Here is a 26,529-nt window from a genome sequence, read left to right as displayed (position 1 = left end):
TCTTCCTTCACAGCCAAATACACTGCAACAGTTTCTAGTAATGTTGAATCATGATGCAAAATTGCATTTTCGTAGTAAATTACCTTGGAATTTTAGCTAACAGTAAAAAAGAAAAAAGAAAGTGGAAAAATAAAAAGTCCTAAACTTCAACTGATAGTAATATATACAATTGGAACTGTTTCACATATGAATAGATATTCAAGTTGATTTGTTCAAGGCTTTGCGTAAGTTGACTTGAAAAATGAAGTCTTTTCTAAAACTTGTTCATCTAAACAATCAATAATTTCACCAAGTCCTTTCTTATATCTATCATGATTTCAGCATCATATGTTATTCATACATTTCTCTTTTGCATGCTAACAACAGTAAATGGTTAATTCCGTATAAATTTTCTGAACTTAATTTCAACAAATTGCACACCAACTTTAATTTGTACTATTAAAATTACTCAAACTTGCATACTCGCCCATTTTCTAGCCAAAGTTTGTGCCTAAAACAACATTGTTTCCACCAACTATACAATACGACATCGATTCTATTTTTTCCGCGTAGCCATATTTATTCATGTCACCACGTTGAAAAAATTTCTCCTTTTTCTTTTTGTTAAAGCCAACTCACATAAAGAATGTCACGCAATAAATTTTTGGCTCCTTTTCCTTTTTGTTAAAGCCAACTCACGTAAAAAAATGTTACGCAATAAAATTTTGGCATTTACATAGGATTAAATAAGACCGAAATTTTAATTCCAAAAAATTTAATGTTTATGCATTAATTAATTTACCAAGTATTGGTTAAAAGTTAAAATTCGGTATATTTCGTGTATTTACAAGCAATTAACATAAGTAATATTAATATATCTATATATAATAAAGGAGGAGTTTTTTATCTCTAATTTTATCCCTCCTCTCAATTTTTTCCTCCAAATTTTCTCTCTTCTTTTTTTTCTTTTTTATTTATTTTCAAAAAAATAGTTAATTTTGATTCATGAAAAAAATTCAATATGACTGTTAAATTAAAGATTACGAAAAAATCTTTAATTCGATTCAAAACTTAAAAAAAAAATTGAAATAAATAAGTTATGATCATTTTAAAGTGTCTAATTTATGAAAGTAGTCATTTTCTTTTAGTAAACTTAAAATTTACTGGTGAAAAAAAAAATAGAGTTAATTTATGAAAGTAGTCATTTTCTTTTAGTAAACTTAAAATTTGCCCACTCAAATAATAACTAAAAATTACCCATTTTTTATGTTAAATAACTAAATTGCCCCAAGATTAAAACTAAAAAATTACCCACGTCAAATCTCTATCTCCCTCCTCTCGGTCTCTCACTCTCTCTCGGCTGACAGCAGCCGCTGTTCCTCGTCGGCGACATGGCCTTGGTAACAGCGGCGTCGCCGCCACGACTTTCCCTCCTCATCTCCAATCTCGGCGTCTCTCTCCCTCTCCTCTCTAAAAAACACGCCACAACCGAAAACCACCCAAATCCGCTCTCTATCATCTCGACTGGACGACGGGCGACGAACAGCCGCTGCCACCGCCGTGAACGCCATCCACCACCGCCTGCTCTTTCTCTATCGTCATCTCACCCTCTTTTCTCTCATCTCTCAAATTCCCAATTTCTAAAACCCTAAATTCTCTTCCATCTCAAATCCAGGGAGTCATGTTTCTCTGTTTTCTCTCATCTCTGTCTTCTGGAGCATCATTGTGTTTGAATTCGATGATGGAAATGATTGTTGATAATTTGGAGAAGTCTTCGACGAAGTTGGAGAAGCACAACTTCAGCGAATTTGGAGAATATGGAAAACCACATCTTCACTGCCAAGGATTTCCGTTGTTTATTCTCTAAATTGGTATGTGGATCCATGGTGGCGGTGGAGGTGCCATACTGCCATGGTCAAAGATGATTGGATTCTACGTTTGAATACATATTTAGATTAGTGTAATGATTTGGGAAAACGTGCCCTCGATACGTGAAAATTGAATTAATTTATCTGATTAATATTTTGAATTCATAACTAACTCGATGAATTCACAATTGAATTACCAGCGTTGGTTGTGAATTCACAACTAATAAAACTTGAATTCACAACCAATACTATTTCTAGTTGTGAATTCACGCGAATTCACAACTAACACTATTTATAGTTGTGAATTCACGACTAACACTATTTTTAGTTGTGAATTCAAATTTTAAAACTTGAATTCACAACTAATACTAGCTATTCAGTTGTGATTCGAGTTTCAAAGCTTGAATTCACAACCAAAATTAACTTTGTGAATCCGTGGACAATTTTTAAATTTTTATATGCAAGGATAAAACGGTAAGTTTGGCTAATTTTTAATTTTTTTTTTATCTTAGTGGGTATTTTTAAAATTTACTATTCCAAAGTGACTATTTTCAAAAATCACTCAAAAAAATAAGTAGGTGCCATTTTTTTCATTTAAAAAAAGTTTACATTATTGTTTAATTATAATTACAATTATTTTAAGTTTAAATGTTTTTAAACTATAGTTGTTTTTTATGCAATTAAGGAGTAGGAAATTTTTATTATTTTAAATATGAATTTGTAAATAAAAAATTAGTTATATATCTTAAAAATTAGAAATTAAAAATATTAAATAGATTTATTTGATTATGTGAACGAATTATTTATTCTTATTTATTCTAATTTTTTTAATTAATTTTGGGCTATTTAAATATGAACTTTTTAAATAGCAATAATACAGTTTCGACTTAAATTTGTTATATCAAATTGCGTTTATTAATTTTGTTAAATTGATGGTTTAATGTTATTTGCTCAAAATGAGATTGACTTAAATTATTTACTTCACAATCTATAAATTTAATTATTATACTCATTAAATTTAATATTATACTCATTAAGTTGATAATATACACCATTTTAAATCAAATACTAATATTTAAATTAAAATATTTTTTTTACCATTTAATCTAACTCATAAATAATGACATTTTTAACATTTTTAAATCATTTAAAATTTTAAAAATTAATAAATTTATCGTTATTCATGCATAACACTAGAACGTAGTATTTATATAATAAAAATTTGTTTAGTGGCCTCATTCCATCAACATTTAGCAAGGTGTGTAGCCTAGTGTCCATCAATTTGAATGGTTACAAATTGCGAGGAACATTACCTAAATCCTTGATTAATTCCCAAACTCTACACGTCCTCAACATTGAAAATAATAGAATACATGGCGAATTTCCCTTTTGATTTACAAGGATGCCCTTCCTTGGCTTCAAGTGTTAGTCTTGAGGTCTAACAAATTTGATGGTAACATGCCACTTCCTTAACAAACCAAGATTCCCTTTCCTTTTCCTCAAAAAAAAAAGATTCCCTTTCCTAATTTGCAAGTTTTAGATATATCTGGGAATAGATTTGTGGGTTCTTTGCCTCAAAGATATTTCAAGAATTTCAATGATAGAGGTAAATGAAACAAACTTGTCAAATGACGACATGATCTTCTATCAATTTTAAGTGGAGATGAGGCTTACCTTGAAAGGTCTGGGTCAATTATTAGAGAGATTTATGCTAGCCTTTACAACAATTGACTTATCCTCCAATAAGTTTTCTGGGAGTATTCTAGACTCCATAGGAAATCTTAAGATTCTCAAATACTTGAATTTGTCCCACAATAACCTCATAAGAAATAACGTCAAGTGAATTGACAAGCTTGACATTTCTTGTGAAATTAATCTTGTGGGGAAAATACTACAGTCTAAGCAGTTTTCCACATTTGAGAATGATTCATATATGGGATACTGGGGACTGTGTGGAGTTCCATTGATGAGAAAGTGCAAAGAGGATGCAGCCAGAAGAAAAAGATGATGATTTTGGATTTATAGATGGATTTGGTTGACCAAGTGTGGTGATGGGATATGGAAGTCGATTCGTAGTTGGAATTTGTATTGGTTATACTCCCTCCATCCCTCAAACATCTTCATCTCTTTCTATTTTGGATCGTCCCCAAAACATCTTCCTAACCTACTTTTAGAAATAATTTCACTCACTATTACTATTAGAAATGGAAGGCTAAGATAGTTAGTGGAATTCTTTTTTGGTGTTGGATATACTTATAAGATATTAAGAAGAGACGCAACAGAGCTACACCAACACACAGGAGAACTAAATTGAAGCTGAAAGTAATTGTGTGCTTTACTTGTATCCTACTTAGCTTGTTTTGCTGGAATTCAACTTTAGAGTTTATGAAATGTTGTTGTAAGGTATGTTCGAATCTGTTAAGTTTTAATTTTACTTCGGGTAGAGTATTCGTTGTGGATTTCCACAGACTTTAAAAAGTTCATGGATTTTAAATTCCATGGAATTCACATAGATTCCAGACGACTTTCAAAGAATTCGTGGTTGGATTTCACCCCGATTTTCACTGATTTTCGAAGAATTTGGGGGATAATTCTGGAATTGAAATCCATGATGCCAACGCCCGCTGAGTCCCAGCACCGCTGGAAACCCAGTGACCGCTGGGTTCCAGCGAGCGCTGGGAGTAAGTGGAGTACTATATAAAGGGCCAACGAGCGCTGGTGCCCTAATTTTTTCATACTTCTCCTCTCCCAACGCCGCTCCAGAACCTCCCACCCAAAAAATCACCTTCAACTACAATTCTTCCATACCACTACCCTCTAAAATCACCTTCAACGATATAATGGTCCGAACGAAGAACGCAAACGTCGGTAGAGAGGAGCAAACTTTGAGCGAAAGGTATGAATGTCCATTTGAATTGCAAAGCGAATTAGAGGGAGAAATATTTAAGAAATTCAACTTGAATTACATTACTCCTCCGCATTACTTGGATTGGGAATTGATTAATGATTTGAAACTTAAGCAGCAAGTTGGTTTGTATTTGAAGAATCTAGGGATGAAAGAGTATGCTAAAAATATTGCATTTTCTGGGTATGATCCTCAGTGTTATGAATTTATGACTACTGTGGAAATGGCTGGTGATATGAAATGGATTAAAGTTAGGATGTATGAGCGAGAGTATCGCATTAGTTTGGCTAGAATGAAAGCTGTTTTTGATTTCAGTATTGGTGGATTATCTGATAAAACTCGGGGATGGAATGTTAATCAAGCGTGGAATCGATTGACTGACTGTGATAATTGGGATAGTTCGGGTATGCCTAGTGGGTACATTAAGGATCCGGCGTTGGCTATTGTTCATAAATTTCTTGCATATAATGTGTCTGGAAAGGAGCAGGCGAATAAGGTGAATGCAGTTGAGGTATTTTTGCTGGAGTGTGCTTTAGATGGCACAAAAGTGTGCATCTCACAGTTTATTTGGGCTGCTATGATTCGGGCGAAGAAGCGCCCTACTGCCCATGCTTCTTTCGCTACTATTATCACTGGTTTGGCACACAAGAATGGAGTTCTTGCTGCGACAGATGGGCCTCAGCATGATCAGGATGAGCTGCATGGTGAGTACATTGATTATAGTGAGCTCAGAGCATCTCAATTGATTTCTGACCGATACACGCTGGTTCCTCATGAGAAGAGGAGTTGTGTAGTTAACTACATACACTCCGAGATTGCAGCAGGCCGTCGTCCCCACATTGATCCTGGTGCCGGTCCATCTGGGACCGCTGGTGATGATGAAGAAGAGGAGAACGAAGAAGAAGCTGAAGAGGAGGCAGAGGAAGAAGACGAGGGGAATGGAGAGCGAGCAGCTGGTGGTTCAATGTCGAGAGACTACCATCAGCAGGTTCAGAATGATCTCACATCATTCCGTGCACACTTTGATTCATCCATGGGAGCATTTCGAGCTCATTTTGACTCATCGATGACATCAATGAGGGCTGATATGAATGCTCGCTTTGATGCACAAGACCAGCAGATTGCCGAGCTGCAGCGCCAGTGGGATTCTTGGATACCACATTTTTGAGTTTTTATATTAATGTTGACATTGTTTTATGAGTTTGGATAATTTTATCTTTTGAACAATGATTAATGTTTGTTTTAATGAATTATGTTTGCATTTGATTCATGAGTTTCATGTTTTCATTACATTTTAATCATTTTATTATGTTTTTATGATCATACAAATGAAATGAAAAAAAAAATATACACAAATTTGTAACATAAGCAACCCCCAAAAATATGAATTCCACGGAATTTGTTTGGGATTTGAGTAAAATCCCCAGAATTCGAGCATTCTGGATTGGAGCTCCAGCGGCCGCTGGAAGCCAGAACACGCTGGGAACCCAGCGACCGCTGGGAACCCATGTTCAATGTTTTTTATTTTCCTGTATAAGATCTGTTTATGTAGAACGCGACCATATATATATATATATATATATATGGGGTTATTGCCATAAAATACATCAAGTTTGTTAATTTTCTAGTTTATATCATGATCTTTTTTTTTGGCCAAAAAATACATGAATTTATGATTTGTTGGTAAAAATCCCACGGCGAGTATCTCCGGCGAAATCGAAACTTATGTGTCATTTACGTGGCTTATGTGGCAGTGAAGTGGCATTTAATTTATTTGAGAATGATGATGTGTTGCCAGTTGCCACTCCCCCCACCCACCCACCCACCCACACCGTCCCCTTTCTTCCCCTCCCCCCCCCGCCCCCAACCCCAACCCCAATCCCCCTCACACAGAAGCTGCCCCTCACTCCCACCTTCTCTCTCCCTCGGTCCTCCTCCTGCCGTCGTCACCGGACGACATCGTCGTCGGCGGAGCCGGTGGCCCTGTTTCCTCTCTCTTCCCCCTTCGACCTATCTCCCTTCCCTCATTTCTCACCACCCTCTGTCACGCTCCTCACCGCGCCGCGCGATCTTGGCCGCCCGTCACCATCTTCCCCTGCCCGGCGTCGCCGTCCAAATGCCATTTCTCCTTCAATTCACGGCGAGACAAGACTGGATTCGCCCACCCCCGCCGGCGGGCGGAGCCTTCCCCTTTCCCCAACCCCGCTGCCACCACTTCCCCTCTCGATCTCTGCCGCCTTCACCCAAAGTTTTCCAATTTGCATATCTATAATTGAGCATGGTGAAATTGGTGGTTTTTGTTGAGTTTTTGAAGAAATTGCTGGTGGGGGAGATGGTGAGAGAGAGAGAGAAAGAGGGGATGGTTAAGGGATGAGAGGGCGGCAGCGGCGCTACCGTCGCCGGAGAAGGAAGAAGGGGGCGCGTGTGTGTGTGTGTGTGGTGCAGTGGGTGTGTGCGTATGTTTGTGTGTGTGTGTGTGTGTGTGAGAGAGAGAGAGAGAGAGAGACGGTGAGAGAGAAAGAGAGACAGGGGATGGTTAAGGGATGAGAGGGCGGCGGCGACGCTACCGTCGCCGGAGAAGGAAGAAGGGGGAGGGGCTGCGCGTGTGTGGCGCAGTGGGTGTGTGCGTGTGTGTGTGTGAGAGTGAGAGTGAGAGAGAGAGAGAGAGAGAGAGAGAGAGAGAGAAGTGTGTGTATGTATGATTTGGCAATTCCGGCAGCCACGTTGGCAATTCCGGCAGCCACCTCAGATTAGTTTGGACGAAATTACAACTTATGGGATATTTAAGAGTCAATCATAAATTCATGTATTTTTTGGCCAAAAAAAAAGGTCATGATATAAACTAGAAAATTAACAAACTTGATGTATTTTATGGCAATAACCCCTATATATATATATATATAGGGGATGGCTAAAATAAGTACACTTCTTAAGATATAAAATAAGAATCATTTTCAGCCATTAGATCATTAAGATCTACGGTTGATTCATCGTCCTGTTGGATGAATTAAGAAATCCTATATTGAGAAATCCTATAAGATCTAGAATTAAGAAACAATCCTAGTCTTTAATTTGTTGTAATCCTATGGCCTTGAATAATCCGAAAATTGGATAAATTAAATTCAGCGAATTCAAATTAAAAGTATTTTACATTAACAAAGGGTAATGATGTAACTTTTTATTTCACTGAATCAATGCACATGAAATCATTTCGAATTTTTCGACCTTCCTTCTAAAAATCGTTCAACAAATTTGATTACCCTTTTTGATTTTTTTCGACCTGACCTTCGATATTCATGAAATAGGGTTTGGAAAATACACATAGCAGCGACAAATTTTGGACTGCGAGATTGTTGTTTGGAATTTTTGGGCGGCGATTTCGACGATTTTGTGTTCATGCCATTGAATTTGTTTCCGTGCATTTCATGGGTTTTTCATTTGTTATTTTTTTTTTTCTGGATTTCTTTTTGTTTTTTGGTAGGTTATTCGTAAAATTGGAATGTAATTTTCAAAAAAAAAAAAAAAATAGATTTTCTCAAAATAGGTATATTTTAGATGCATAAAGTTTCATACGAGAATGCATGAACTTTCATATAAAAATACATAAAGTTTCATATAAAAATGCATAAGATTTCACCCCACCCCAACCCCACACCCCACACCCCAGAACCCCAGCCACCCCCCACCCACCCCCACACCCCCCCCCCCCTAAAAAAAATTATTTTTTTAAAAACAGATTTTCTGACCACTGACCCACCCCTACCCCCCAACCCCCACCAAAAAATTTTGTTTTTTCATTTTTTTATTTTCTCAAAAACTGATTTTCTGACCACTGACCCCCCACCCACCCACCCCCAACCCCACCCCCACCCCACCCCCCAAAATTTTTTTTTTTTGAAAAACTGATTTTTACATGCATAAAAAAATTACATGTTTTACATGCATATACTTTCGCACAGAAATGCATATACTTTCACACAAAAATGCATATACTTTCACACAAAAATGCATTACATTTTTTGAAAAAATATAATTTTTTTGGGCTGGAGGGTGGGTGGGGGGTTAGCGGTCAGAAAATCAGTTTTTAAAAAAATTTTAAAAAAAATTTGGGGGGGTGGGTGGGTGGGTGGGTGGGGGGTGCGGGGGGGTGGGTGGGTCAGCGACTCAACAATCAGAAAATCAGTTTTGAAAAAAAAAATTTGGGGGGTGGGTGGGGGGTCAGTGGTCAAAAAATCAGTTAAAAAAAAAATTGGGTGGGGGGTGGGGGGTGGGGTGGGGGTGGGGGTGGGGGTGGGGCAGGGGTGGGGTGGGGTGGCGAAAATACCAGATTTATTAAAATGAAATGCATTTTTTGTATAATTTAATGCATTTTTATGTAAAATCTTTATGCACTTTTGTTTGATTTTATATGCATGTGAAACATGACTATTTTGTGGGGTGGTAATGGGGAGGGTTGGGGGGTGGTGTGGGGTGGGTTGGGGGGTGGTGCGAGGTAGGGTGGTGAAAATACCAAAACTGTAAAAATCAAATGCATTTTTCTGTTCAAAGTCATGCATTTCATGTGAAAACTTTATGCATTTTCGTGTGAAACTATATGCATTTAAAATATATCTATTTTGAGAAAATCTAAAAAATATATATATTTTTTTAATTATTAAATCCGAAAATTACATTCCAATTTTACCCATCTCCAGATTTTGCCTTGAAATGCCTTTATGCATCTTGATGCGCCACATGTCATAAATGTGTGGTCTAGATTTGGATCTACGGATCTATTATAAGCATTGGGATCTACATGATCCCATTCCTATATATATATATATATATATAGGGTGCGGTTATAGTGAGAACCACAATTATCGTGAGAACATAAGAACCAATAAAATTACTGTATTTGCTATACAAATTAATGCATCCGCTATTAAATTTAATGCATCCGAAAAAAATAATTTTTTTGCTCCCTTCAGGATTCGAACCCAGCACCTGCATCCATCCACCAAGATGATGCATCCACCGTAGATCTTAATGATCGAATGACTTAAAATGGTTCTCCGTTCTTATTTTATTAGTGGTTCTTATTTGAACCTCTCCCTATATATATATATATATATATATATATATATATATATATATATATATATATATATAGGGTCAAGTTAAACAAAGAATGACCCTATGTATAGAGAATAGAGAATACATCATAACCGCCTATTTAGAGGAATTGAACGGTTATGATTAAGTTGAAAACTCCATTTTATTTACTAATTAATCATATTTTATATATTTTTTATTGAACAGAAGGGTAAATATGTACATTAACAAAATGAATTTACACTCCACAACTTCCCAATTACCATCATTTACGAGGAATACATTTGGGAAAATTTGTTTCTCTCTCAACCATCCTGCCGCCTTCCCCCTCCCTTGTGCAGTCACCTTGCCGCTTTCTTCATCCCTCTTCGCCGTCAATAGCAGTGATGAGCGGCAACGCCCGCCACCTCCTCGCTAACGCAGTTCAACACAGTAGGCTGGACCAAGGCTTCGGTCGCCGGGATCTGCTTGTCGACGCACGCGATCGCCGCTAACTTCACGTAACGGGCCCGTCAAAGCACACGGCTATCGCCGTTCTTGGTCCGATCGCGCGTCCCCGCGCTTGCTGCCCATCTCGCCGATCAAGGCGAGGATCTAGGTTCGCGATTTTCCCTGTTCGGCGGCTAACAACAAAGGTAGGGTTTTTGATCTCTTTCACAATTTTGAGAATTTTTTTGAACAAATCTAGTGCGTCGTTTTTAATTTTCTCATTAATTGAAAGTTCAAAACAAAAAGCATATGACTTTACTTTGGTTTCGATTGCAGATTCGATTTTAGAAGGTTTGTAAGAATCAAATGTTGCTTCGTTCAGTTCTTTCAAGTTTGCTGGGAAAAAAAAGGCTTCCCCAATATCTGTGTTTGTAAAACTTTGAATTGTTGCTCTGCCACACGTTCAAAATATTTCTTAGATTGTTCAATTTATTCTCTATATTTGTTCAAAATGTTTATTGTGAAATTATTATTTGATAATCATCTTATTTGTTTTTCTGTAATACGTGCAAAATATTTCTTTGGTTGTTCAATTTAATCTCCATATTTGTAATGATTTTGGTGTTGGGCTTATCCATCTTTTATGCATTTTATAGGATTGATGTTGCTGCTACCACGTACTTAAATTGCAAGCCTGCGGTTGGAAGTGCAGCTGAAAACAAGTAGGAGTAGTTTTATAGTCGACTCCATTTAACTCGGACATCATCGGCATTTTGCAATGATGGGACACAAAATATTGCAAACTGCAGGAACTGTTCGTTTACAAAAATATGTTCTGTTCATTTATAAATTGTATTCTGTTCATTTACAAATTGTATATTCATGAATAATATACTTGTTTCAGTGTACCATTTTTATTATTTATACTTTGTGAGTAAAAATTGTGTTATGTTAATTAAAAAATTATGTTTTGTTTATTGAAAAATTGAATTGTGATTCTTCGTTAGATATTATATTCCTGAATAATATTACTAATATTTGATTAAGAATTGTAAAAATATTTAACATAAAATGTTTTGAACAAGCGCAAAAAAATTATGAACATCTAAATAAAATATCCAAATTTTTCTTGTTGACATAAAATATTTAACATAAAACATTTCGAACGGGCATAAAAAAACTACGAACATCTAAAATAAAATATTCGATTTTTTTTTGCTGACATACAATTTGCAACATAGAACTTTTCGAACAAGCTAAACAAAATAACGAACATCTAAACAAAAATGTTGTATAGATAAAGAGAGAGATGGTGTTATTTAGAATTTATTGGAGGCAACACCTAGTTCTGAAAATCGACTATAGGCAATTGCGGTTTTAATGAGAGATATGGTGTGATTTAGAGAGAGAGAGAGAGATAGAGATAGAGAGATTCCATAAATAAATAAATCAAATTATGTGATGATGACAAAAGAAATGGCTGCATAACAGATTTTACGTGAAGATTGGGATATTTAATATCTTACCAAATATAAATGGATCAATAGAATCTTCAATGTATTAATTATCGATTTTCATGAATATGTATATTACTAGTTTGACCTTATCGATTAAAAATATGGCAATAAATCTGAAAATAATATCACTGTTAGATTGGTCAATTTTAATGATCAAGATTAATTCTTCTTTCTCTACATATTTGTCATTCTCTGTTTAACCATTCTCTCTCTCTCTCTCTCTATATATATATATATATATATATATAATAGTACTTATATAGGGTGTGTTTGATATAAAATTGAGATAAAGGGTGATAAATAAAACTTAGATAAATAATACTTAGATAAATAATATCAGGGGGGAGGAGGTATTAAATTTCTTAGTGGAACAGTGATATAAGAGCGGGCCTCTCCCTTAATGCGGGCTTTCTTGTTAATCAATATTGCTATCAAACGTTTAGATAAGACGTGATTATTTATCTATTTTGCTTTATCTAGGGCTATCAAACATGTCCATATTTTATTTGTACAACAATATTTTTGTAGGCCCGTATGACACATCACAATTTACAATCATATTTTTTAAATTTTTTTAGTATTAAAAGTTAGAAAATTAATTTATAATTGGAATAGATATTAGGTGAGTTTTCCAAGTTGACGTGGCTTTCACCACTGGATGCACCCTAAAGCAACGGTCATTTTGTGGATCCAAAAGTAAAGCAATAAAAAAAATTAAATACAAATAATAGAAAATGATCATTCTCCTAAAAAAAGGACGATTTCTTAAAATATTACACAAAAACGAGCTGATGAACAGGAGAATCACAAATTTGGTGTTGGAGAAGAGCAATGTGTTGAAATTTCATTTTTTTTTTCTTCTTTCTTTTTCTTTTAGTTTGAGGGTTGGATTGAGGTAATTGTTGAGTTAGGGTTTAAATCTGAGTTTCAAAAAGATTTCTCAGAATCCAAATCTCGTTGAAGAAGATGAGGGCTTCTGCAACAGCTCTCATTCGCAGAGGAATTGGTGTTAAATTCGGTACTCTGACTCATCCATTCTCTCTCTACCCTTCTGATCTGCGTAATGTCGGTTTCCAAGGTACGAGACATTTCTCATCTATGCTCAGAGTAGATTTCAGTTGTTTAAACGACATACATTTCGCTCGTTTCCTGTTTCGTGAAATGATGAGAGTTAGGCCACGGCCTTGTCATTCCATGTTCAACAAACTGCTGAATGCTGTTGTCAAGATGGAAGAATACACGACTGCCCTATACATGTTCGACGAAATGCGTCAATTAGGTGGACCTATAGATTTGTGCACGATGAATATCATCATCAATTGTTATTGCCTTGTGAACAGGGTGAACTTTGGGTTTGCTATGTTGGGCTGCATCTTAAAGCTCGGTTACGAACCAGATGTGGTGACTTTTACTACTCTCGTGAAAGGACTTAGCCTAAGTGATAAGGTGGTTGAGGCAGAAAATTTGTTCCTTTACTTGTTAGATCATAATCTCTCTGTGACAGATGAAGTTATGCTTCGCACTCTGATCAATGCACTTTGCAAGGAAGGAAGGGTAGAGGAGGCTGAGCATGTTCTGAAAGTCATGGTAATGCGGAACATTAGCCCTGATGTCATCACTTATACCACGTTGATGGATGGGTACTCTTCACAAGGGCAAATGGAAAAGGCAAAAGGAATATTTCGTTCCATTGTGGAACAGGGACTTGAGCCAGACATAATCTCCTACAGCAGTCTGATCAATGCACTTTGCAAGGAAGGAAGGATAGAGGAGGCTGAGCAGGTTCTGAAAGCCATGATAATGCGGAACATTAGACCTAATATCATCACTTATACCACGTTGATGGATGGGTACTCTTCGCAAGGGCAAATGGAAAAGGCAAAAGGAATATTTCGTTCCATTGTGGAATACGGACTTGAGCCAAACATATACACCTACACCAGCCTGATCAAGGGATATTGTAAGAAAGGCAAGGTTGATGAAGCTTGGTGCCTTTTCCACGAAGTTTCTCGTAAAGGTTTACAACATACAACCGTCACATATAACACCATGCTTCATGGATTATTTTGCGCTGATAGATTTAATGAAGGTTGGAAGCTTTTCAATGATATGGAAGCGGATCAGCAAGTACGCCCTGACATAATCACCTATCATATTCTAGTCAAAGGTTTGTGTGCAGATGGAAGAGTTGCTGCTGCAAGAGATATTCTTCATCAACTTCCTTCAATAGGGCTGCGACCTGATGTTCCAATGTATACCATGATTTTTGACTCACTTCATCGAAAGGGGTTAATGGAGGAGGCAAAGTGTTTGCTGAAGGAAATGGAAGGAAATGGTATGAAGAAAGATGAAATTCTTGAGAGATTGATTAGAGAGAGGGTTGAATTGTAAATTTAATAAAAATCACCCTTTAAATAAGAAATAATAGCTGATCTTATAAGTCAGTTTTTGATCTTATATACTATTATGCTAGTATATATTATGGGTAGTTAGATGCAATAGTATGTTGTGTTGTTGATTGCATACAGATTTGCATCATGTAGTGGGTTTGTTAGAGATGCATGGAAAATTCTTTGGAGAAAGGATAATTGTCTTGCAATTGCTAATATAACTATTGAATACACGATAATTGAAAAAAATTGTGGCCAAATTTTGAAATAAATCCAACAAGCTTATACTTGAACAAGACCAGAAAGATACAAAGAAACACCCTATGAAGAGAAAATCACAACTAATTAAATATTACAACTCACTCACACCCAAAAAGGGCAAATCCCAAACATAAAATGAACAAGAAACCAAAATGCGACAACATATGAAACTTTACATATAGAGCTTTCAAGCATCAGAATTTGAGTGGACGTAAATGCTTCTCTATTCCTTTCTTGATCTTCACCTCACTTATCTCGATATCGCCCTTGGTGTTGTAAATGCTTCAGTTCTTGCAGATGCTTCTTCCATCTTCAGTTGGGACGATCTTGATATGATAAGTGATGGATTCAATAATATCTGAGATAGCATCACCTTCAATGATGCTGTAGGTGTGTGTTAAGTTCTCCTTGTCGATGCCTTCGACACGGTCTTTGACACTCTTATACTGACTCCCATCGCCAAAATGGATAACCTTAAAGGGTGGCAACGCCGCCATCCCCTTCCAAGATCTCGATGTTCTTGATGGCCTGAGGCATGATCTTGGGGATGAGGGAGTCAGCGGCCAGCACCACGGCTTTGAACATCCTTGCAGCTGGGATGGAGGAAGGGAAGGGATCTCCTCTGTTGTAATAGAGTTTGAGCTTTAGATTCTGCTAAGCAGCCTTTCACACTCAAAACTTGATAGACACCGCAACAGTTTTTCTATCAACAGCAACCAATCCCGTAGTTTGAGAACGATATATGATAAGACCAGTTGCAGTGAAATGCCTGCACACCATCAAGCATAACTAGGCTAGGCTCAATCACCTTGAAAATCTCTCGATTCATCCACTCTGCAAGAATCCTAAGGCTCTCACAACTCTTTCCAAAGGTAAGAAAAATGCTGAAGCATCCAAGGTATTGTCCTTTCCATAGTGTGGAGAATCTCTATCCAAACGAGCAACAGTTCCTACCAAAATAGACACCTTTGCAGCAATATCATTTCCGACCACCAGAATTTGAAGCCCCACACATGCAGCCTCAGGAGCAAGAGGGATCTCCTCATAGCTAAGGAATTGTATAGCACAAGGCTCGTAAAGGAAGAAGCCCAAATCATGAACCGTGGGACTTGTCTATGTCTACCACGAAGTTGGTGGCGTATGACGTTCCGGTGGACTCAGTGTCGAAGGTACGGCAGGCAGTTGAAGGGCGGGTATCTCCTCCTCCGATCCCAACATCTCAATTTCTTACACAAAAACTCTACCATATCTCTCGCACTTTGCCAAGCAATTAGGTCAAGGATTTTCCGGCTGATTTATTGCTCGCTTTCTACTTTTTAGGATCGGAAATCTCCTTGCTTTTAGAATTATTCAGTTTGTTACATTCTGTTGCAAAATAACCTATTTTTAGTAGAAGCCCTAATTCACCGCAAAAATATCTTCCTTACAGATATACTCCAGCAGCATCCTTACCCTACAGATATAGAAATACATTTCTATATATACCTTGCAGATTTTATCAGAATCGAAATCTGTATATTTTTGCGTGTAATCAATACTGTCAGGTTTGTCATTCTTAATTTTTTCAACTTTTTCTAATGGTTTTTGCATCTTTTATACATTTCGATTGCTCCGATCCCAACATCTCAATTTCTTACACAAAAACTCTACCATATCTCTCGCACTTTGCCAAGCAATTAGGTCAAGGATTTTCCGGCTGATTTATTGCTCGCTTTCTACTTTTTAGGATCGGAAATCTCCTTGCTTTTAGAATTATTCAGTTTGTTACATTCTGTTGCAAAATAACCTATTTTTAGTAGAAGCCCTAATTCACCGCAAAAATATCTTCCTTACAGATATACTCCAGCAGCATCCTTACCCTACAGATATAGAAATACATTTCTATATATACCTTGCAGATTTTATCAGAATCGAAATCTGTATATTTTTGCGTGTAATCAATACTGTCAGGTTTGTCATTCTTAATTTTTTCAACTTTTTCTAATGGTTTTTGCATCTTTTATACATTTCGATTGGTCGTATGTATGTCGGATTTTTAGATTTGTGAATGAAATGATTTAGATATTAAGCATGCAGTTTAATTTGTATGAATATCGGCAGTTGGATCATTTGCAATTCTGGTAATCAAATCACAACCTTTTTTCAGAATTTGCAATTCCGTTTGTCATATACATATGTATTCACTTTCATCCCCGAAATTCAGATTGATTCGATTGCCATTTCTCATTCCATGCGTTTCACACATCTTCATAATCTCATTGTCTTAATTTTGTTCAAACGAAATAGACCAAGTCGGCTGGGAGTAGAAAATAGAAAGTCTCTTGGGGTGAGGAATGTTTGTGTTCCTATCATAGCTTATGTCATGTGTCATGTTTCTAGCAATGTCATTTGTCAACTAATGCAAATCATACACTAACTCCAATATTTTTCAATTGACAGAAAATGGATATCCAGTCGTTGGTATGTGATAACGGAACTGGAATGGTGAAGGTTAGTATAAATTCACAGAAAATTGTTATGAGATTCCATTATTACTGCATGCATGTCCTTCATCATAGTATATAATAAGAGATGTCACACAAATTGACAATGAAGGATATTAAAGGTGAGACTACCAGTGCTTATATACATTTGTTTTACTTAGGCCGGGTTTGCCGGGGATGAAACTCCAAGAGCAGTTTTCCCCAGCATCGTTGGACGACCCCAACGCACCGGTGTGATGGGACAAATGGATGCATACAACTGGGATGATATGGAGAAGTTATGGCATCACACTTTCCACAATGTGCTTCGTGTTGCTCCGGAGAAGCATCCGATCCTTGTAACCGAGCAGCCTCTGACTCCCAAGGCCAATAAGGAGAAGATGGCTCAGATAATGTTTGAGAAATTCAATGTCCCCGCAATGCACTTTGCAATTCAAGCTGTTCTGGCTCTCTACGCCACTGGCCGTACAACAGGTGAAGTTAAACTTCTTCTTTTTTCCTTTTCTTTTCTTTAATTTGTAGTTTGTTTGTTTTTTTTTTTTCTTGATAGGTGTTGTGTTGGATTCTGGTGATGGCATGAGTCATATTGTGCCTATTTATGAGGCATACTCGCTGCCGCATGCTATCCTTCGTCTGGACCTAGGCGGGCGCGACCTAACGGACTATCTCATGAAGATGCTCACCGAGAGAGGCTACATGTTCACCACATCTGAAGAGCGGGAAGCTGTCCGTGATGTCAAGGAGAAGCTTTCATACGTGGCCCTCGACTATGAGAAGGAGCTCGAGACAACTAAGACTGCCTCCAACGTCGAGCAGAACTACAAGCTACCCGACGGCCAAACCATTAGTATTGGGGCCGAGAGGTTCCTTTGCCCGGAAGTACTCTTCCAGCCATCTTTCATCGGAATGCAAGCTGTTGGGATTCATGAGACCACCTACGATTGTATCAAGAAGTGTGATGTCGACATGAGGAAGGATTTGTATAGTAACATTGTGCTAAGCGGCGGCACGAGTATGTTCGTAGGCTTTGCTGATCGCTTGAGCAAGGAGATCACTGCATTGGCTCCTAGCAGCATGAAAATTAAGGTTGTCGCCCCGCCTGACAGAATATACAGTGCTTGGATCGGAGGGTCGATTCTTGCATCTCTAAGCACATTCCAACAGGTAGAGTTTCATCTTGTTGGTTACACTTTCAGGTTGCATTTTCTCTGGTTGCAAATTTATCATAGGAATGATAAAAAAAAATGAGAAAATTTTATCATAGTTCTGCGATCCCCATCTTTTCTTTATCTTGTGTTCTCTAGCTATAATAGAAAACGTACATAGGAAAATATTTATCACAATAGACTGTAATAATATGATCATGGATTTGGCATGTGAACATTATTTAAAAAATTTATACTTATGAATTTAGGGGTTCACTTAATTAGTGATTATTGCTAAGTGAGTTAATTTGATTCATTTATGAGTAGTGAAACACCTTATAAATTGTATTTGGAACGAGTATGGTATATACACTATAGACGGGTCTAGGTGGACCATATCATTTTGGTTTATTATTGTGGTCCAATATGATTAACGTCGAGATGATAAACCCTAGCCTCATCATTTCATTTCATTTCATCAGCGTGCTAAGTATTAAATTATTTTTTAAATATTATTTATAAATCATAATGTAAATTATTTCCCACCAAAATTCAATAGCATACATACTAGTTATCATAGATTAGAGTGAAATGGGGGAAGATGCAAATGAGATCCTCTGTCCCAAAATATAGTGTGTACCACGTGTACCACTCTTCATTTCTTTATATTTTTAAATTATTTTTTATTCAGTTTTAATTTATTATGCTTTTATATAATATAAAGATAATTAACAATGGTTCACTCATCCATTTAAGGTTTATAATTATTTTTTTTATATTTATTTGAATTAATAATAGATTATTTGGGTTCATTAATTCAAAGTTAGGGTATATAATTTTTTTAATTTCAATTTTTCAATGATAAATATTAATTAGAGTTTATAATATAATAATAATTTGTATTTTTATAAAAAACAATTTATAAAACAAATAAATGAAGAGTGGTACACGTGGTACACACAATATTCTGGGACAGAGGATCCCATCTGGGGAAGATGACCGCAAGACAAAAAAAAAAAAAAAATCACGGAACATGTGAACAAAATGAAAAATTGGTGATATTTATGTTTTCCACTATTTTCTGTCGAAGAGAATTTGATCTCATTATCTTTTGATTTTATTATAATTATTGGATTTCTTGTTTATGATGAAACAGATGTTGATATCCAAGGGTGAATTTGATGAGATGGGTCCATCAGTTGTCCACAGAACGTTTTTAGGTCCACAGAAGATTCAAAATTAAAGACAAAAATATTCGTAGCTAAACCATAGACAATCGAGATTAACGACGAAAATTCCAAGTTTCACGGCGGAATGATAGACCTCGGGTTGTGCTTGGTCGTACTCTTCACCTACGATGGTAAATATAGTTGTTAAATTTAACGACCAATTAAAGGAGGAAAGTAGTCGTTAATTGATGTTTTTCATTTTTCTTTTCATTTTTTTATATTCTGCCATAAAGTAGTAGTCACAAATATTTTTATTTTTTATTTTTTTTAGTATTCCGTCGTAAAGTAGTAGCTATATGTATATATATTTATTATTTTTTTAATATTCCGTCCTAAAGCCGTAGCTATATATATTTGTTTTTTTAATCTTCCGTCGGCAAACCGTAGCTGTATAAATTTGTTTTTTCTTTATTATTATGTGTTTTCTCTCCGTGATAAAGTCGTATATATATATATATATATATATATATATATATATATATATAGGGAGAGGTTCAAGAAAGAACCATAAATAAAAAAAGAACGGAGAACCATTTTCAGCCATTCGATTATCAAGATCTACGGTGGATGTATCATCTTGTTGGATGAATGCAGATCTTGGGTTCGAATCCTGAAGGGAGCAATTTTTATTTTATTTTTTTAGTGCATTAATTTTAACAGCGAATGCATTAATTTTTACAGTGAATGCATTAGATTTGATGGTTCTCACGTTCTCACAAATAATGTAGTTCTCTCTAGAACCACACCCTATATATATATATATATATATATATATGGGGGGCGCTCCAATGAGACCCCCTAATTTTACTGAGATCTAGGGCACGATTTGGTGCGTTTATTTTATCAATCCTATGGTTGATATTGCATCTGGAGGGTGATTTTTTTCGCAGGGTTCGAATCCTGGAGGGAGCAGAATATTTTAAATTTTGTAATTCATCAGTATATACTGCATTGTTCATCGGTATATACTCTCTTGTTCATCAGTATATATGTCTTATTCATTACCAATTTTTTAAATTTTATTTTTCATCAGTATACACACCTTGTTTGTTAGATATACGTCTTGTTCATTAGTATTATATGTCTTATTCATTGTCCTCATGTTACATGAAAAATACGGGGTCTCACTGGAGCGCGCCCCTATATATATATAGCGGAGCGCTCCAATGAGACCCCCTATTTTTAATGAGACCTGAGACACGATCTCGTGCGTTTATTTCATTAATCCTATGATTGATTGTTCACTATTATTTTTACTACGCCGCAAGTATATGGTGTAGTTGCAATATAGGGAAGTAAGGTCGTATTCTACAAGGATTAGTAGTCAAATTCTAGTGATTACCTTAAGTCATTATGCTAGAGCTATTTAGACTAAACAATGAGGTGAGTGGTTTGATTAACTAACAAATTCAAAGACAAAATAAGGTTAAAGCAAGAGAAATGAATTACTCAAGTGATTAAGATGATTTAGGGACTAGACATCAATGGATTAGTAATAGACCTCAAATTTGCTCAACATTAGTTTTGATATTACCTATTATCTAGGGTGATTTCCCAACTAGTTCTAGCCCCCTCCCGGACGACTAAAACGGTAGATTACGGGTCATAATTACCGTCCCCGGTTAACTTCTAACCTATAACTCCCAAAAGCACAACAAAGATCGATAAACTCTCACCCAACTCTCAACCTCCCAGTTTATTGAGTCGATATGTATCAAACTCCTAATCTATTGTAATTATCCTCTCCCGATTCAAATCACAAATTAGAAATGCATAAAAGGTGGCCAACCAATCATACAAGAGATAAATCTAGGGCTTAAAAAGATAACAATAAGCACAATCAAGATATATATTAAACAAAGAAATCAATCCATTACAAATCCATCTAATCTGATCCCTAAGATAAGGGATTTTAGCCAAGCATATTCATAACAAAAATAAATCTCAAGTCATAAGAAAACATAAATAAAGATATAGAGAGATAGAGATTCATAGAGAAATCCTATAATCTTGATCTTCAATCATGTAATCTTGATGAGCTCATTTCCAAGTCTTCCTCTTCTTTCTTTGATTTTGGTGTTGTTTTTGTGTGTGGAAGAGAGAAAAATGGTAGAGAATGGAGGTTAGGGTTTTTTGAGAGGTGAAGAATGGTGGATGATGTGAAAAGTGAGGGAAGAAGGGGTATTTGGGCTGAAAATCCCGTCTGGGCCCACAAAAATGCACAATTCCGCCTTTTGATCGCGGTCACGGTCGTGACCGCGATACAGGACCGTGGGGAAGCTGTTGGAGGGGCCCGCGGGCCGCGGCCCGGACCACGGGTGCCGTTTGGCATTTTGGACGATTTTGGAGCAGAGGCCCGCGGTCGGACCCGAGACCGCGGGGTACTGGGCTCAATGCGCAGTCCACTTGTTCGGCTCCGTTCTCCCTCATCCAAACTTTGATTTGGTCGCCGTTTGCACTTATGGATTCCTTTCGAGACGTACTTCAATCTCATGTCTTCAAAATCCTGCAATTAATCCTTGATTTTCCCTGAAATTACTCTAAAACTATACCAAGACATCAAATCTTCATAAAACTAAACATTCGGGCACAAACAAGCATTTACATGAAGAAAAATGACAACAAATCATGTGGAATTAAGGTACGAAAATCATGTTTGTCATTGATATTGTATCTAGAGGGAAAATTTTATTCTCAGGGTTCAAATCCTGGAAGGAGCGAAATATTTTAAATTTCGTTATTCATCAGTATATACTGCATTGTTAATCGATATATACTGCCTTGTTCATCAGTTTATATGTCTTATTCATTACTAATTTTTTAAATTTCGTTATTCATCGGTATATACTACCTTGTAGCCCTTGTTCATCAATATATACGTCATATTCATTGTACTCAGTATCTCACGAAAAATATGTTGGAATATAAGAATATATAATGGAGAATTTATTTAATTGGTAGGAGGAAATTTGAAGAAATTGGTTGTGGACGTGTGTGTGCTTAAGAATTTTAGTGGGAGGATTGGAGTTTGCTAACACAATCTTTCTTTAATTCACTTCATTCTTTCTTCCCTCTCTTTTCATTACATTCCAATCATGGTTACATATTTATAGTGGTGAGTAGATGATTCCTACATTCTCTAGAATATTCTCAACTATTATTTTTCTAATACTTCTCTAGAATTCTCTATACATACTAGAATTCTCTAATTCTAGCTAGTTCTCTTCATCCTAACTTTTTCTCAACTATTCTAGATTATTCCTCTTTCTCTAATACATTCTCAACCATTCTACATTTTTCTTCATTCTCAACTATTCTAGATATTTCTACAAATTTCTTCTAATTTCTTTTTTCCTTTCTTTTCTTTTAATTCTAGAATATTCTTTACAAATATCTATTCAAATCAAGTTTATATTCCAACACTCCCCCTTAAACTTGATTTGTCATTCTGAGCAAACTTCTGAATTTGGCGAAATCCTTTCAGGACGTGCCTTGCTTTATATCTTTCAACTTCACCTTTGGAATTCTTCTTAACCTTATGCACCCACTTGACTCCAATGGCCTTGTGCCTTTCCAGTAGTGTCACGAGCTCGCACATATCATTCAAGTTTATAGCTTTCATCTCTTCGTCCATTGCAACTCGCCAATTTTCACTATTTGCTGCTTTAGGTTCATAATCAGCAGATAGGCAAAACAAGGTGAGATCTTCTAACCTTTCAGTGTCTTCATATATCTCATCCAATTTCCTTGCTCGTGGTGTGGCTCTTTCATTTAAGAAAGATGGTGGCGAGTCTTCAGTAACTTGTATAGGTGAAGCTGGCGGAGTCACTACCTCTTGTTGGACTTCTCCAACTTGCTCGACTGTCCTTTCATCATCGAATTGTGGGATGAAGGTGAAGTCACCACTGGGATTAAAATCCCACACTCCTTCTTCGTCGAACTCCACATCTCGGCTTATCACTGTTTTCTTGGTATTTGGATTATATAACTTATAGCCTTTAGAGTTAGAGTCGTACCCGATAAAGATGAATGCTTCACTTTTATCACCGAGCTTCTTCCTTCTCTGGTCTGGTACATGCACGTAGGCTTTACTCCCAAATACCTTTAGGTGGGAAATTCCTGGCTTTCTCCCACTCCAGGCTTCTTGTGGAGTCATTCCCCACACACTCCTTGTCGGCGATCGGTTGGATAGGTACACCGCGCACGCCACTGCTTCGGCCCAAAATTCTTTAGGCAGATTCTTCGTCTTTAGCATGCTCCTGGCCATCTCCATAATTGTTCTGTTCTTTCTTTCCGCCACACCGTTCTGTTGGGGAGATCTCGGAACTGTCAGTGGCCGCCGAATTCCATTTGCTTCGCAAAACTCCAAGAACTCCTTGGATGTGAATTCTCCCCCTCGATCGGACCTTAGGGCCTTGATTTGTTGTCCGCTCTCCTTCTCGACGGCAGATTTGAACTTCTTGAATGCATCAAATACTTCTGACTTCTGCTTCAAGAAATATACCCACGTTTTTCTAGAAAAATCATCAATGAATAGCAGAAAATAATTATTTTTACCGAGGGAGTTTAGATTTATCGGCCCACACACATCAGCATGAATCAACTCCAGTGGCTTTTGGGCTCTTGAGCTTGACTCCTTTGGGAATGGCTTTCTGAACTGCTTCCCGAGTAGACAACCTTCGCACAGTTGATCGGGATGCTTGATGGATGGTAGACCTCTCACCATCTTTTTTTTGGACAATAACTCCAAACCACCAAAATTCAAGTGTCCAAACCGAAGATGCCACAACCAAGACTTATCTTGGTAACACGCTTTCAGGCATTTTGCCACGTCATTTCGAATATTCAATAAGAACATTCTATTTTTAGACATTGGCACCTTGGCAATAAGATTATTTTTGCCATCTCTTATTGAAAGGTTATAATCTCTCATGTGAATATCATAACCTTTCTCTAAGAGTTGTCCCAAACTCAAGATATTATTTTTCATATTGGGCACGTAATAAACGTTGGAAATAAATTCATGATTTCCATTCTTCAAGCGAATTAAAATTTTCCCTTTTCCTTTAACTGGAATTTTAGATTCATCACCAAAGGAGACGTTGCCACTTACCGACTCATCAAGCTCCACAAACATATTTCTTTTTCCGCACATGTGATTGCTTGCTCCAGTATCGAGGTACCACGTGTCATCTTGTCTTCCAGCTTCTCCTTTGTATGCTAGAAGCACACTACCAATTTCTTGACTTGTATTTTCAGCATAATTGGCCTTTTCTTCAATCCTTAATTTTTCACTTCTGCACTCAGAAGCATAGTGCCCAAATTTATGGCAATTATAACACTTTATTGAGGATTTATCGTACCTCGACTGCGGGTTGCTCCTCCCCCGACCACTTGTGAACTCATTTCTTTCACCACTGTTGACGAAGCCTCCTCGTCCTCGTCCACGTCCACGGCCTCTGCCTCGATCTTGACCTTGACCACGTCCTCTTTTGTATTGTCCGCGGCTGTTGCTCGAACTTTCTTCTTTATCTTTTGAGCTTACTTGCAAAAGTTGCTCTGAAATTTCTTGCTTCTTCTTTTGCTTCTCCTCATATGCTTGCAGCGACCCCAACAAGAGATCGATCGTCATCTCCTCCAAATTTTTAGTTTCTTCAATCGTCACCACAATGTGCTCAAACTTTGGGGTTAGTGACCGCAATATTTTCTCCATTATTCTTACATCCTCCAATTTTTCACCATTTCTTTTCATTTGATTAGACACCGCCAAGACTCCTGAAAAATAATCCGAAATTGATTCGGACTCTTTCATATGTAATGACTCAAACTCTCCTCTTAAAGTTTGAAGTCGTACCTTTTTTACTTGCTCCGCTCCTTTGCACGCGTTCTGGAGCTTCTCCCACGCTTCTTTGGCGGTGCTCGCGTTCGAGATTTTCTCAAAATCATCGTCCCCTAGCGCTTGATAAATGAGACAGAGAGCCTTCTTGTCTCTCTTTCTCACGTCTCGCAATCTATCCTTTTGTTGTTGGGATAGTGCGGCCTCGTCCCGCGGCTCTTCGTAGCCGTTCTCCACGATCTCCCAAACGTCGTGGGCTCCCAATAGCGCCTTCATCTTAATACTCCAATTGTCGAAGTTGCTCTTGTTGAGCATGGGGACTTGAAAGGATTGTAGGTTGGCCATTCCACAGGTAGGATTTTATGGCTCGGATACCACTTTGTTGGAATATATAAGAATATATAATGGAGAATTTATTTAATTGGTAGGAGGAAATTTGAAGAAATTGGTTGTGGACGTGTGTGTGCTTAAGAATTTTAGTGGGAGGATTGGAGTTTGCTAACACAATCTTTCTTTAATTCACTTCATTCTTTCTTCCCTCTCTTTTCATTACATTCCAATCATGGTTACATATTTATAGTGGTGAGTAGATGATTCCTACATTCTCTAGAATATTCTCAACTATTATTTTTCTAATACTTCTCTAGAATTCTCTATACATACTAGAATTCTCTAATTCTAGCTAGTTCTCTTCATCCTAACTTTTTCTCAACTATTCTAGATTATTCCTCTTTCTCTAATACATTCTCAACCATTCTACATTTTTCTTCATTCTCAACTATTCTAGATATTTCTACAAATTTCTTCTAATTTCTTTTTTCCTTTCTTTTCTTTTAATTCTAGAATATTCTTTACAAATATCTATTCAAATCAAGTTTATATTCCAACAAAATAGGGGGTCTCACTGGAGCGCGCCCCTATATATATATATATGAATGGATCCATGGAGAATCCATATATTTTTAAGAATAGAGAATTGATATCGTCCCTTAGATTTCATAGATCTATATTACCGACTATTTAACTACGGAATTTTTAATTAATAAAATTAAAAATTCAATATATTTTAACAACTATTTAACTACAAAAAGTTAATTTAATAAATTAAATAAATAAGTCAATAAATTTTACCGATTATTTAACAATGCGATATTAATTTAATAAATAAAATAAAAAAATCATAATTAAATTTCTCGACAACTCAATGACACGATATTAATGTAATAAAATAAAATATAAATATATGTTATACTTTATGACACTTTAACGATGGAAATATTAAATTAAATAATAAAATAATACTTCCTCCGTCTACGAAAGAACTTCCTATCTTTCTTTTTTGAGACGTCCACAAAAAAACTTCCTACTTATTTTTTAACTATACCCCACCACTTAC

At 36.5% G+C, this 26,529-nt stretch overlaps 2 protein-coding genes, 1 long non-coding RNA gene and 1 pseudogene across 3 annotated transcripts; 3 read left to right on the top strand and 1 right to left on the bottom strand.

Annotated features, from left to right (window-relative positions):
• Positions 1-10,004: 10,004 nt before the first annotated feature.
• LOC131012850 (uncharacterized) lies at positions 10,005-11,180 on the top strand. Its single transcript, XR_009097487.1, has 2 exons — positions 10,005-10,478; positions 10,929-11,180. It is a non-coding gene; the product is annotated as an uncharacterized LOC131012850 (long non-coding RNA).
• A 1,331-nt stretch (positions 11,181-12,511) lies between these two features.
• On the top strand, positions 12,512-14,246 carry LOC131012849 (pentatricopeptide repeat-containing protein At5g16640, mitochondrial-like). The gene has a single exon (XM_057940838.1). The coding sequence runs from the start codon at positions 12,756-12,758 to the stop codon at positions 14,178-14,180; it is 1,425 nt and encodes a 474-aa protein (XP_057796821.1). The 5' UTR covers positions 12,512-12,755; the 3' UTR covers positions 14,181-14,246.
• A 388-nt stretch (positions 14,247-14,634) lies between these two features.
• Positions 14,635-15,076, bottom strand: LOC131007908 (major allergen Pru ar 1-like; annotated as a pseudogene).
• A 1,213-nt stretch (positions 15,077-16,289) lies between these two features.
• Positions 16,290-19,632, top strand: LOC131012848 (actin-1-like). Its single transcript, XM_057940837.1, has 5 exons — positions 16,290-16,390; positions 16,880-16,930; positions 17,085-17,397; positions 17,474-18,087; positions 19,225-19,632. Exons 2-5 carry the CDS (start codon positions 16,883-16,885, stop codon positions 19,309-19,311), a joined length of 1,062 nt encoding a protein of 353 aa, XP_057796820.1. The 5' UTR covers positions 16,290-16,390; positions 16,880-16,882; the 3' UTR covers positions 19,312-19,632.
• Positions 19,633-26,529: the final 6,897 nt, after the last annotated feature.

Source organism: Salvia miltiorrhiza, chromosome 2 (genome assembly GCF_028751815.1).
Source record: "Salvia miltiorrhiza cultivar Shanhuang (shh) chromosome 2, IMPLAD_Smil_shh, whole genome shotgun sequence".
NCBI classification, from domain to species: domain Eukaryota; kingdom Viridiplantae; phylum Streptophyta; class Magnoliopsida; order Lamiales; family Lamiaceae; genus Salvia; species Salvia miltiorrhiza.
The sequence above is the reverse complement of the archived record's forward strand: the minus strand, read 5'-3'. Positions and strand labels throughout refer to the sequence as shown.

Excerpts from the sequence above, each read along its gene's own strand:
- LOC131012849 (XM_057940838.1), top strand. The coding sequence starts at position 12,756 with ATGAGGGCTTCTGCAACAGCTCTCATTCGCAGAGGAATTGGTGTTAAA.
- LOC131012848 (XM_057940837.1), top strand. The coding sequence starts at position 16,883 with ATGGATATCCAGTCGTTGGTATGTGATAACGGAACTGGAATGGTGAAG. Across the intron at positions 17,398-17,473 it reads CGCCACTGGCCGTACAACAG|GTGTTGTGTTGGATTCTGGT; the intron begins GTGAAGTTAAAC and ends TTTTCTTGATAG. Across the intron at positions 18,088-19,224 it reads CTCTAAGCACATTCCAACAG|ATGTTGATATCCAAGGGTGA; the intron begins GTAGAGTTTCAT and ends ATGATGAAACAG.